This window comes from Bos mutus, chromosome 8 (assembly GCF_027580195.1).
Source record: "Bos mutus isolate GX-2022 chromosome 8, NWIPB_WYAK_1.1, whole genome shotgun sequence".
Classification (NCBI taxonomy): domain Eukaryota; kingdom Metazoa; phylum Chordata; class Mammalia; order Artiodactyla; family Bovidae; genus Bos; species Bos mutus.
This window is the reverse complement of record NC_091624.1, coordinates 18,316,026-18,329,474: the sequence shown is the minus strand read 5'-3', so window position 1 is coordinate 18,329,474 and position 13,449 is coordinate 18,316,026. Positions and strand designations below refer to the sequence as shown.

Sequence of the window (13,449 nt, the reverse complement as noted above, 5' to 3'; positions counted from 1 at the left end):
AAAAACATTTATTTTTAAAAGATGTATTCTTTAATGAAACAATTGAGAAAAAAATTGGCACGTAAGTCTATTAAAGTAAGGGGTGGACACAGAACCGCACTGTACAGAGTCCCCTTCATGGAAAGGCTTGCTGACCGGCTGTCAGTGGACAGCCTCAGGCAGCAACTGCTCTGGGTTTGTCCCAGCTGCAGAAAGCTGCCCAGCCCTGGGGCACATCTTTCCAGTTACTAATTGAGGGGCCTGGGACAATGGATTGTCAGAGAGGGAGGCCTTGGGGTAACCTAAAGGGCTGGACATTTCAACTCCATGGCCAGAGTGCCCAGGGGCTTAGCCATGCACCACAGTTCAACTCCTGTCTGTGCTCAATCCTGCATTCTCTCCGTTCCTTGTATAGATATAGATCCCTAAGAAATAAACATACACCAAACTCTTATCTCAGCCTCTGCTTCCAGAAAATCTAAACGTAAACAGTATCTATCCTTCTGATTATGGTTTTTAGAATTCTGGCAGAATCATCAACCAATACATACACCTAGGAAAATGAATAACTCTCAGATACTGTCACAAGCCATTGCCAAGCAGACAGCATGGTGTAGTTAAGCACACGCTCACCTAGGACATGAGGCTCCTAGGTTCAGTCCAGCCTAGCTATACTAACCAACTGGGCTGACACTGGGCAAGTTGCTGCCCTTCTCAGGGTCTCTCCAAGTTTCATCACTTTTCCCAATTATAAAATGAAGGAATTGCAGGAACTGCACCTCTGATCCTATCCCTCCCAAACAATCTGTGCTTTTCTTCTGATCCGGTAGCCCGGGGGGCAGAGGGAGGAGCCAGTGAAGCAGTCTTACTTTCAGGATGACCACCAGTAGGCCGGCGCTCACGAGCAGAGGGATGAGGCTGCTGATGAACCAGCTGAACCAGAGGATACCGTTGTCCAGGCCCATGATGCGCATGGTCTCTTTCAGCCGCGCCTCCTTCTCGTACACAATGCCCTTGATGATCACAGCCACTGAGTAGATCCAGGCCAGCGTCATGAAGAGAGGCATGGACCGGCTCATGACCCGCAGGAAGCTGGAAGGGTAGGGGAGGATTAAAGGCAAGAGTGAGCCAGGCTCCTGGGCCAACAACTCTGGGCTGGCATGCAAGAGGAATCACCAGGACCAAGCCCGAGATGGGCAGACCTGTGCACCCTGACAGGAATGCTTGGTGAGCGGGGCAATGCAGTGATTACAAACTATTAACAAAGTGATGCCAAAGTTCTTTGAGGGCTTGCTTTAGTAGCTAGATAACTATCAGAGGTCATTAAACTAAATGTGGTTTTAAAGTACTAAAACAAAGCCAACAAAACCAAAAACCCAATTCATTGTCTCATGAAAGTTCAACATCTTCAAGGTCTTCTCACTATCAGCTTGCCTTGCACAACTGTTACGACAGATGGTGCAGAAACACACTTTATGCAGCTCCTGTCAGTAACATTTCAGATTTCAGATTCCAAACTAGAAAATGAAATGCAGCGAAGTCAAAGGGATACAGAATCTAGACTCTAAAACTCAAGGTTCAAGTCTCAGCTTTACCACTTAGGCACTTACAGGGTATGTGACAACAGGCGTGTCCCCATCTTAATATGTCCTTTCTAGAGTAAAGCTTTGCTTAGGGGCGTCATTGGAAAATACTGGCTAGTCTTTCTGAAGGTGAAAAACAAGATAAATCCAGGTGAACTGAACAGCTAGAATGAACCCTGCAAGTAAAAGTGTGGTTCAATAAGAAGCTGGGAGAGATACAAGGAGAGTAACCCTGCTACTTCTGCACTCTGATCTCTATACACACACACACACACACACACACACTCTCACCCTCACACAACAGAGAATGAAAGAGTTTCCAGAATTTGGAAGAGACATGACATACTTCAGATGCCTGCAATAACTACACCTCTGCCCCATTCTTGCTCTCACAAGAAATCATGAGCCATAGAGCCACAGACCCCACTTGGTAACACAGTGACTAAGCACTCAAAGGTTATCTAAAAAGTCTAACATAAAATGGACTTGTTCAGTTTTATTTGTATTGTTTGAAAATGTGGCTTACCACTTTCTGAGAGAAGAAGAAAAACTGATGTGAAGTTAGCTTTTCAAGGTCCGTAACACCGCGCCTCTGTATTTGGGGGACGTACGGATGTGTGAATATATTTGGCATGTGCTCGTCCTGACACATTTTAAACTTGGAGATTGGGCCAATTTTGACCAAAAGGATAGGGTATGAAAAATAAAAGTTCTAGTAACCATAGACCAGAAAGGAGTGAGGATTACTGGTGTGTGGTGTGTATTCATGTGTGCCTGTGCCTCAAACTGTCAACTACCTACATCTAGCATCTTATTTCCTGAAATCTCCACACAACTTCAAAAACAGCTGCTTTTCAGTAGCCATAGTCTTGTTTTCATCAATTTTTTGACCAGTATCAACACACATATAAAATAAATTTAACCAAAGCATTCTGTTTCCTCTCTTGGCATGTGTGTGTGTGTGTGTACACACCCCACCTGGGGACAGTGCTAACCAGTTAAGTAAAGGTGGCAGCTTACTGGTAACTCACATGTCATCAACATAACAGGGGTAAGGCATCTGCTGCATGTACACGCCAGTTTTCTTCTCTGTGCCCGTCAGCACCCTGATGATTGCCTGCTCCACCACATCCTGCAAGTAAGCGAAGCCTCCCCAGACATACCGCATATCTTCAAAGGGGTCAGCCCGAGGACCAGGGTCCCAGTACCTTAAATCAAGCCACAGATGATTGAACATTCCTTAGAACCACACAACAAAAATTTCAATCACCCACAAGCCTTCAGAGCCACTGTTTTTATTTCTGCATCGTACTTTGTGGTCTCAGTGACGCGTGCGTGCACACTAAATTGCTTCAGTCTTGTCCGACTCTTAGGGATGCTATGGACTGTAGCTCCTCTGTCCATGGGATTCCCTAGGCAAGAATACTGGAGTGGGTTGCCGTGCCCTCCTCTAGGGGATCTTCCCAACCCAGGGACTGAACCTGTGTCTCTTACGTCTCCTGTACTGGCAGGTGGGTTATTTACCACTAGCGCCACCTGGGGAGCCCTCAGTGATGTGTACATGTTTTTAAATAGATATAATCGGAATGAGCAAACCACTTGTTGGTTTGGTTTTTTTCCCTCCTCCATTGCTTCCTAACATTACTACAAGTGGATGTGTCAAAATTCACTTTATCATTTTTTATCTTGGTTATTTGCCCCCTTTTATAGAAATGGATAGCATTAGCACAGGGAACCTAATGTCTTTTTCCTTCTTTCTTTGTTCCAGTTGATTTAATTCTTTAGGACTAATTCCCTTGAATGGAAATGCAAAACGAAAAGACAAGGATATTTTATGACCTTTGAAACAGCTGTCTCTACCACGAATGTGCCAGTTACACAAAAATCATGCCACCGATTTATCTTTGTTTGAAATTTTTACAAAATTATTAAAGTATCTCCAATCACATTAGCTGCTCTTGACTTCTCTAAGACTGGCTGGTACAATGCGATTCCACTTACCCGTCCTTGATCTTATTCGTCCTCTCCACATTGTCAATGTCCATCCGGATCTTGTACTTAACATGATGCGGTAACTCGACGCTGCCGGGAGCAATTCCAGTGAACACTACCCCAGCCCAGAATTTGCGCTCATCCAAGAGCTCCATGGACTTGTTGATGAGCAGAACCTCTGTCGCTACTGGTTCTAGCTTGTTCAGGTTGACACACTGAAGGAAGAACAGCCATCATGAGAATGCTGACGGCCAGGAAAACAAGCCGTGGCCACGGCAGCGTCTACGCTAAGAGAGAAGTGCTAACTGCATGTCTTTTTTAATCTTCATCCTCTCACATCATTCTCCAATATTCAATTGAAAATGGATTATTTGGGTTTTCACCTTAGCAATTTAAGAGAAATGTTGAATGTATTTTAGAGATAAGTTACTCATACTGATTTTTGTGGAGGGAAAGGGACTTAAACAATGATCAGGCCTCATTTTCTTCTGCTTTCTTCGTAATTTTGAGTCATAACAACTAATCAAACAGACCAAAAGAACTTTCATTTGTCTCTACTAAGTCACATCATTTTTAGGACTCAAATTTTTTAAATGTAATCAGTCCTATTAGATTTTATGTAAGTTTCATAAGTAATGCTTTTTTAAGGGAATGCTTTGTTGCCATTAGGTAGTTGGATATCAAAACATAGGAAAAACTAGAAGACAATGGATAGAGATATTCTTGAGTCAGACAGAATAAAGTTAGAAGTTAGGTCTGTGTCTGTCTCATTCATTCAACTAACAATTTTTTGAGTGCTTTTTCATACACCACCTGTATTTTTAAGTGTCTTTTCATACACAACATGTATTAGGTTGGAGGGATGCTACTGTAAATAAGACTACACAAAATTTCTAAACTTTACTCCAGTCTGAATCATGTTGCATCATCTCAGAGAAAGAAGCCAAAGCCTTTTCTAAATGGTCCATGGAACAGTTCCTCACCTCCATGAAACGAGAGATGGTCTGGATTGCCTGGTTGGTCTCATTGAAGGCTTCTCTCCAGGTGTACACAGAGCCGTTGGTGGACTGCACATCCTCTGGGTGCTTGGCCAGAAATGCCACGATATCTTTGGCCGTCCAGTCTGAGCCTTCCAGTCGCTGTTCCCAAAAGTCATCATTGCCTCTGCTGTCCAACAGTGTCTGCCATTCCAATGACAAAGTACAACTAAGTCTTGATGAGCACTATATGATTTACAAAACCCTTTCACATACATTGTCATTTTTATATCTTTATAAAAACTGTGAGGTAGGTAACAGTGTTTCCATTTTATAGGTGAGACCACTGAGGCTGAAAAAAGTAACATTTTACCAAGGATGAATCATACACTAATAGGCATGGAGTTGACCAGTCAATATCAGTCCAGTCTGAATCTAGTTTCCAGTATAGCTTAACAGTAAACGCTATTAACTACAATAACAACAATAATCATACTCATACTCTATACAATTACTGTTGGGTTAAACACTTCACCTCATACAACATTATAAGGAAGGTACGTCTAATAGTTTCCATTTCACAGATGAGAAAACAGGTTCATAGAAGTTAAGTCCCTAACCATAAGGTCACACAGTTAATAAATAACAAAGTCAGGATATGAGACATGGGCTCTCAGATTCTATTGCACCTTCCCCCTGCATTATATCATCTTCTTCTTTTGAGACCCAGGCTGATAACTCCTCATAAAGACCTTAATTTCTAGACTGAATTAAGACAAACCTATTTAGCTTAGGGAAAGAATGCTGCTGTTAAACCAAGTGAAACCTGATCTTTCCCAATTACAGGATGCATGGGTCATGATGAAAAGGAGGCCTATCTTCCATTTCTTTTTCCTTAGCTGGCTGGCTCTCCCCATGGGTCAACATGGAAGAGCAGGAAAATCAATCAGGCACTCAACCAGCAGGTGCAGAGGACCGGGGCAGAGGCCTGCAAAGATATGCTGCCAGAAAAATGGGTCTGTTTCAACCTCAGCTCATGGAAAAGAGAATCAGCCACAACTCCTGTCATACCTTCAAGAAGGCAGATGAAACTTTGACTCTACTGAAATGGAATCTCTAAAGGCCAAACTCTGCTATTCTTAAAATCAGTCTCATTTCTACTAACATTATAAGCTTTTCCCCATGTGGCTTCATATTTATTATCTTAATGGGAGCATAATAGTTTTTATAGGGTATATAAACTATAATTTCATTAACTATTCCCATACTGCAAAACATTTAGTCTATTTCTAATTTTTCACAAAAAACAATTATTATAGCAATAACATTCTGTTTCATAGGGTGACTTCTTTCTTTAAAATTATTTCTGTATGGCATACATCCCTGAGGGTGTGTGGAATGGAAGTACATGGGATAACACAATTTTTATGGTTCTTACAATTTTCATTCCAAATTGCTTTCCTATAGGGAATAACAAATTAGATTGTCATCAGTTAGGATATGTATTTTTATTAACATAATAGATACAAAATTGTTTCTCACAAAGGTGCACAGGGGGATGGGTTAGCGATTCCAAAATGATTTTATTTGAGACTTGAACTGAACAAATAAAACCTGAGTGAAGACATGCGGTATTTGAGGTGAGGTCTGCCCTGCCCGGTGCGGCTTCTGAGCAATACAGCCAAAGAGAGCAGCAAGGCCTGAGAGATGTGCCCAGTGGGATCACTGACTACATGATTCTAGGGTATGAAGATCACCCTCAGCAGCAGTGTCCATGGAGAAAGCAGAGGCTGAAGGTGAAGGAAACAAATAGCAGCTCAGAAAGAACAACTGAGTATCAGTGGGTTCCGTGACCCAACAAAGAAGTGCCTCCAGATCTGTGGGTGCCTCTGGACAGAACAGGTGCAGACAGAGCCAGACACAGCAGAAGATACGAGCTATCACAGAGTGGAGGGGTGGTTGCCGGGGGGCTGGGGAAACACGGGGGTCAAAGGGCATGACGTTCCCATTATTAGATCCGAGGATCTAACGTATAGCATGGTGACCACAGTTTGTGATACCATCCTGTATACTTGACACTTGTTAAGAGGTAACTAGGTGAAGGAAGGGACGTGTTACTTAGCTCTAATGCTGTGATCATTTCACAGTGCAAACATACATCAAAACACCAAGTTGTATATGTTAAATACATACACTTTTAATTTGTCAATTGTACCTCAATAAAGTTGAAAAAAAGAAAGAGCTACCCCAACAGAACCAGAAGTCTCAGGCACTGCCTCATGTACCAGATGTGAAGCTGCAGGGGGTGCACAGGACTGAGATGCCCAAGCTTGTGCAGTGAAATAAACACTCCTTAGTAGAGAAAAGAAAGCAGGTGGAGGAAGCTCCTTCGACTTCCACCCACAGGCTGATGAGTCCCTAACTGGTGTCTCCAGCCTAACCAACCAGTTACACTCCAAGCCCTAGTATCCACTGACTTGTTGGACATCCCTACCATCCATCAGCTAGAAATTAAGAATCATCCCAAAACTTCCCTCTCTTTCACCCCTCCACAACCAATCAGTCACCAGGCTTTACCCCACCAGGGTAGCCTCTGCCCTGGTCTCTGCCTTCCATCTTTCCTCTCTTCAACCCACCTGTCAAACCAGAGTAATGTATACATTGCCAAAAACCTTTCCATGGGTTTGGTAATGGTGTGTCAGAGCTTAAAGTCAAGTCCTTGGCTTGACACCCAAGGCCCTCTCAACCACACACCACGCCTTTCTCCCCAGCCACAGCTCCATTTCCTATTGCACATCCTGGGTTTTCCAGCAGGATCCCCAATGAATGCCATGGCCATGTTGACAAGGGCCTCATCCCACAAGAACTGACAGCCTGTGACCTGCTGGAGCATCCAAGTCAAACTCCCTATTTAAAAGCAGGGGAAGCATCTATCTGCCTACAAACTAAAAGTCATGGAGTTCCTTCAACATGGCCCCTCATCACCCTCTGAGACTCAGAAGGAGAGAAGTCCAACAAGTAGGAATGTAGATCCTAAGGAGATGACCAAGACGCCTGAGACCACACCAAGATCTATAACACTGTTTGTGGCTGAACCACACGAATCCCTTTTGGAGGAGAGACTGGAGCTCAACAGAGACCATCCTTGATGGGTATAAGTTGTTGCTGTTATTATTAGACAGGAATTATTCACTCGATCCATACAAATTATTGTTCATGCTTCCCTGACTAAAGTCCCTTGGTTTTTAAAGGCTCCCAATTTAAGAATTAAATTGCAGGACCAGTGCAACAAAGATGACTCAGCTTTCCCATCACTGGAAGGCCCCCCAGGGTATGGTCCCTCCTAGGGCATCTCGGGAGGGTCCTCAGCCTGTGAGAGTACCTCTCTGGGTAGATATACCACCTGTAACACCCAGCTGCCCTTCTGATCAATGACGTGTCAAGACAAGAAACCTGGCAAAATCCATTCATGCTTAATAGCAGCAGGAACAAAAGGAAGAGGCCTCTCTCACCATGGAGACAGGAAATAGTCTAATGATTTTCTGACTCAGCCCAAGGCAGGATGATGTGATTAAATGGCACTCAGGCTCAAGCAAAGGAGACATTTCTTTCTTGCTCAGACTCCTCTGCTTCTGAATCCAATTGTCTTCAGAGCACTTATCCCTTTTCAAGTAGTTCTGAAGCACTAAGTGAAATTCTCCTCCACGTAGTAACAGCGGCTCCTCACTCACACAGCGCCTTGGGGAGCAAGTATCTGTGATGAGTCTGCAGAACAGGCTTTTCCTCGCACACCTCTGTCCAAGACCTACCAGGACACAGTAGGGCTGAGTAAGGTGCTGTGGCTCTACAGCCAGAAAATAATTAAGGTCTTGTAATCACCAAACTCTTCCTCCAAATATCAGTCCTAAGTTTCTTGGAACTCTGATTTTGACTATCAGATGCCTTGATGCTAATGTGCATGAGATGGTGTAATCTGTGCACCATCACCTGTACCTCTGCCAAGTGACAGCCCTGGGGCTTGAGCTGTGCTCAGTCCCTCTGTACTGGGTTCAATGTAAATAACTCTCCTCTCAGTCACTTCTTGGGAAGTAAAGAGCATCAAGCAGGCACACAATAATCAGAGGGACACTCACCCGGACAAGGTCCATTTCTGAGCTGCTCTCCATAAAGGTCCAGATCTTGGGGCTGAGCTCTTGCCACATGCCTTCTAGATCATGAAACACAGCCAGTTCCTGGAAGGTCTTATTCACCTGGAGTCAACCAGGAAGCCAGGAGCAGCAAAAAATAAAAGAGGGGCAGAGACATGAGAAACTCAGCTACTCCCTGAAAAGACACTCCATCATAGAAGCCCTTTTCCTGCCCTTCCCATCCCCAAGAAGTGCCTGCCTGCAGCAGGGATTCAAACACCCAAGACTGGAGAGCTGGCCCTCAACAGTCAGCTGGGGCCTAGGTCAGACTGGAGGTCCTCATTCCTGGAAATCCCAGAAAAGTATACTCAATACACTCCATCTGAAGCCACCTTTATATTTTTGTTCTTAATTCTAGGAAGAGTTTGTTGAGGGCTCCTTGGGCCCAGGTGGCTTACCTCAGTCATAAGCCGCCTTGTGACTGGAGTATCAGGTGTATACAGGATCTTTCCAACAAGCAGGGGCTTGAGAGCTTTCCATATGATGCGAGAAAGAGGACTGGACTCCAGATTCTTCATCAAATCATTGCAATAAGGAGCTGTGAAAAGGATGAAAGGCAAATATTTGTATGCATGGTCATATATTTGTAGAAACTAACAAAAGCTTTAGAACCAGCTGGTCAGTCATAGGTTTAAATCTCAGCTCTGCCACTTAATGGTTATGTAACAACTTCAGATTTGTGCCTCAGTTGACTCCTCTGTAAAATTAAAGTTAATGACATCTACTTAGGAGAGACGTGGAGAGGATTAACTGAGATGATACCTAGAACAATGCTGGATAAATAATCAAAGTTTATTATAACACTGATGATGTCACAACTGAGACAATATAGAAAAACACTTTTTACTATGCACAAGCCTAGAGTTGTAACTCTAGATGACTTAACGCCAGCCTGCAACACTTTGTTTCCACTGGAAACAGAGGGTTGAATTTCAGACTTTAGTTTTCAAGCAGAAATAAAAAATCTCCCTTCAACTACTAAGTCTCATAACAAGTACCTGTAATAAATGTAATGAATATCCCAAAGTGAAAAATACGAAGTCATAATAGATAATAAGGTTTGATTATCCAGAAAGATTCCCAAATTTTTAAAAAATTTCACTGTGGGTTCTTTTAGATTCCAAGTATGCTCTACATGCTGCAAAGACAATATTTAAAAACAAAAACAAAAAAGAGGACTTGCTCACAGTTGTAGCTGTTGTGAAAATGAAGGTTCCCTCAGGTTGACTTACAAAGAGAGGAAGCAGAGGGGATGGCATTTCAGAACACCCTTCCCTTCAGGCTCACAAAGCAACCTGCCACGGCTGGAGTGCTTCACTCCAGAGAAGAATAAAAGGTTCTTATGTTACAGTAATGCACTAAAAGCCACCTCACTCAGTGTCTGAAAGACACACCTGCGGTTAGAAATGGAGAAAGGCTCACTTTCATCATGTTTTCAAGGAAAACAATGCCATTGTCTACAGCTGTGACACCGGCTCCTCGCTGCCACAGGCACAGGACACACATCACCACAAAACTGCCCAAGCGTGGGGAGCAGATAGGGTGTAACAAGGTTCTCTAATGACACCTTGTAGCTAAGAACCGAAAACAAACAGCAGATCAAATGCCTGAGTCTGATGGCACACACGCCACCATGAACAGGTATTCTGGAGGTCATGTGTTTACGGACAAAAAGCATGGAGCCAGACAGACCAGGTTTCATCCGGGTTCTTGTGAATTAACAACAGTGTGACTTTGACCAAGTCACTGAACCTCTCCAAGCCTACAAAATGTGGTGTTACAAAACCTTCCTTGCAAGGAATTCCCTGACAGAGGTCAAGGTTCCATCCCTGGTTAGGGAACTAAGATCCCACAAGCTGTGGTCCCGCATAGTCAAAAAAGAAAAAAAAAAAAAAAAACCTTCCTTGCAGGGTTACCATAAGGGTTAAATGAGTTAACTTTAAAAAAAAAAATGCAAAGGACATAGGAAATGTTCCCTGAATGCTATCTTTCATTATTGTTGTTATTGTTAAGTTTTTATTATAAAGCATATCTCAAGGAGAGCAGGGGGGAAAGGGAAGGGAGATGGGGAGAATGAGAAGAACCTTGAGCACTCTGGGAACCACCTTCAGACATACCCCAGAAAACTGGAGAGAGTGACGTTCAATCATTCATTCACTTGATAAAAACACTGTATGCCTGGGACGTGCCAAGTCCCCTTTCACACAAGTGGGGATAGTTCGCTGATTAGGAGAAGATTCCCTCTTCTAGGAGGTGTGTCTGGATGGCAAATAGACATGTAGACAAGTACCCACTGCTGCTATGTAGGACGAGGGTGAGCAGGAGAGAGGGGGCCCACAGGGCTGAGTCTGGGATGGAGGTGGTGCCAGGGCCTGGCTGCGTAGACACTCACATGTAGAGTTGTCATAGACGGTGCCAGCGTCGTCCTCCGTGCCGTTGCCCCCGAAGAGGGCCTTGTAGTTGTTGTCCTCGTACCAGTTCAGGGACTTGATCTTCAGGCCCCCGCCCTCGGGATGGCCGCAGATGATGCGGGACACGGCCTGGTAGATCTGGGTGGAGGAGCTGGAGCTGTTCACGTTGGTCAGAAACATCACCTCCTGCCGCATGTCACTCCAGCTCCTCATGCTGAACAGCTGGGGGAAGGAGCAGGCGCAAGAGGAAAGGAAAGAGGGGGGAAGGTTGAAGACACAGAAGACAAAGAAACAGGTTAGTTCCTTCACCTCTATAAAGCCCTATACCAGAACATAACTTGTCTGATGTTGCCTCTCGGAAGCCTGGTGATGGGACCACCGGAGCCATGCTACCCCTCTGTGGTAGAGGTACTGATGTCATCTGAGAGACTGTTTGAGATCCAGATTCTGGTCTATCTAGAGTTCAAATCCACTTTGTCACCAGGTGCCCAGGTGATTCCCATACACATTAAAGACTGAAGTACAGCCTAGAAGTTGGTGGAGCCCCTGGTGATGGGCTTTATCTCATTCAGATTATCATCGGGTTTATAGAAAAGGATGCTTTCCCTGAAGAATTATGTGTTCACATGTGTACATCAGGAACCGCTCACATCCTCGGTCATGGCCTCATTTCTAAAACACCTCAAACTCCAGTGTGGAAACTGAGGTACCCTCTGCCCCTTGGCAGAAAAGGCACTGTGTGTGAAATCCCCACCCTCGTCTCAGCTAAGTGCCAGGCACTGGGAAGGAACACACGATGAGAGCTCGACTTTGAATCTCAGCCACGTCCTCACTGGCTCACAACCTTCGGAAAGTCACTTTTCTGAGGGCCCCACTTCTCATCAAGACGATGAAGCTAAAATGGAGCGTGGCAAGAATATCACACAATATCCACTCTCCAAGAGGGCCCTGCACAGAACAGCCGCTGCCTGGAAGATGCAGAGGCTCCAGGCAGCCGGGGGCTGAGTCTGGGACTTACATGTGATCAGCTCTTTGTCTCACACACAAATGCACTCCAGCACCCTGTGGACTTCCTGGGCCAGTGGCTCTTATGACTAACTATTCACAGAGCACTTTGTATTTCCACACATTTCACAATGAATCATTAATATACCCTTCCATTCCTTGCCCTGTCACTGCATGTCCAGGCTGAGGTGTGGCAAGCAGAGGGGAGGGGTTGTGGGACACCACTCTTGCTCTGGAGGCAGTCTAGGCTGACTCCACGACCCGGTTTTCTGTCTCACAGAGCCCGCTGATCCCTGTGAGTGAGAAGGTCCTGGGTGCCACAGACCCTGCCTTTGCCTTCAGCCTGCAAAGGGGAACCAGGTGCTCCAGGGGTGGTCAGAGGTCACAAAGATTCTTCCCTCTAGAGAGGTAGGCTTTGACACCCAGAAAACACAATTAGGTGGCCAGATTTTCCTGACTTTATCTTGAGGTATATAGACAGGGAGGGGGATAGGCAGTCAGGCCATCTTTCCTTTTGCTGGGGGATGCAACAGCCCTAGAGATTTTTGAAGGACAGCACAAAAGCCACTCACTTGTCCCTCTCGCCACCACCATCCTGCCATCCCCCAATCAAAAGGACAAATCTCTTCCAACATAAAGTCAGCACATCTTTGATAGAAGCACTGTAAGCAACTGAGTTCTTCCAAATTCTTGGCTCTTCCCAGAACCTGCCTTAGGGGCAGACTCCTACTTGTTCTAACTTCAGCTCCTGCCCCACATCTCCCCATGAAGTGCCTCCCACCACAGGGAAGGCAGCCGCTCAGGCTCCAACCCACAGACGGTGGCATCTGATCATCATCTACGGAGTGAATGAACCACTGAGGCTTTCTCAATCCACTCCCATGGCTTTCTCCTGCCCTTGCCCCATCACAGTCTCTTCTCAGCCTAACACTGGAATCGTAAACAACTCTCATCCTCTCAGCCACACCAGACACCCCTGATCCAGACCCTCCACTGGCTTCCCATCTTACTCAGTGTAAATCCAGCCTTTCCAGGGCTGCACGGCACTCACCTCCTGCTCTAACCTAATCTCTGACTCCCCTCTCACTTGCTCTCTTTGTTCAGGCCACACCGGCCTCCTCCCTGGTCTTTACATCTCTTGATCATGCCTTACGTCAGTATATTTGGATCTACGGTTCCTCCTGCTTGCGGTATCATTTCCTCCATGTTCAGATGGCACCTGACTAGACAGGACTTCATGAATCACCCTCCCCTTTAAAATACCACCTCAACCCCTCCACCCCTCTTACCCAGCTTCGTTTTCCTTCACTGCGGC

General features: G+C 45.1%; 1 protein-coding gene across 2 annotated transcripts in view; it reads right to left on the bottom strand.

Annotated features, from left to right (window-relative positions):
* The window catches only part of ABCA1 (ATP binding cassette subfamily A member 1), a 137,515-nt gene that overhangs the window by 45,994 nt on the left and 78,072 nt on the right, over positions 1–13,449 (bottom strand). For both annotated transcript variants that reach the window (XM_070375179.1, XM_070375180.1), the window contains exons 9-15: positions 11,111–11,351; positions 9,117–9,256; positions 8,665–8,781; positions 4,538–4,735; positions 3,564–3,769; positions 2,594–2,770; positions 849–1,071 (exon numbers count right to left, since the gene is read on the bottom strand). In XM_070375179.1, the coding sequence (XP_070231280.1) occupies positions 849–1,071; positions 2,594–2,770; positions 3,564–3,769; positions 4,538–4,735; positions 8,665–8,781; positions 9,117–9,256; positions 11,111–11,351 (1,302 nt within the window). The remainder of the gene's footprint in view (positions 1–848; positions 1,072–2,593; positions 2,771–3,563; positions 3,770–4,537; positions 4,736–8,664; positions 8,782–9,116; positions 9,257–11,110; positions 11,352–13,449) is intronic.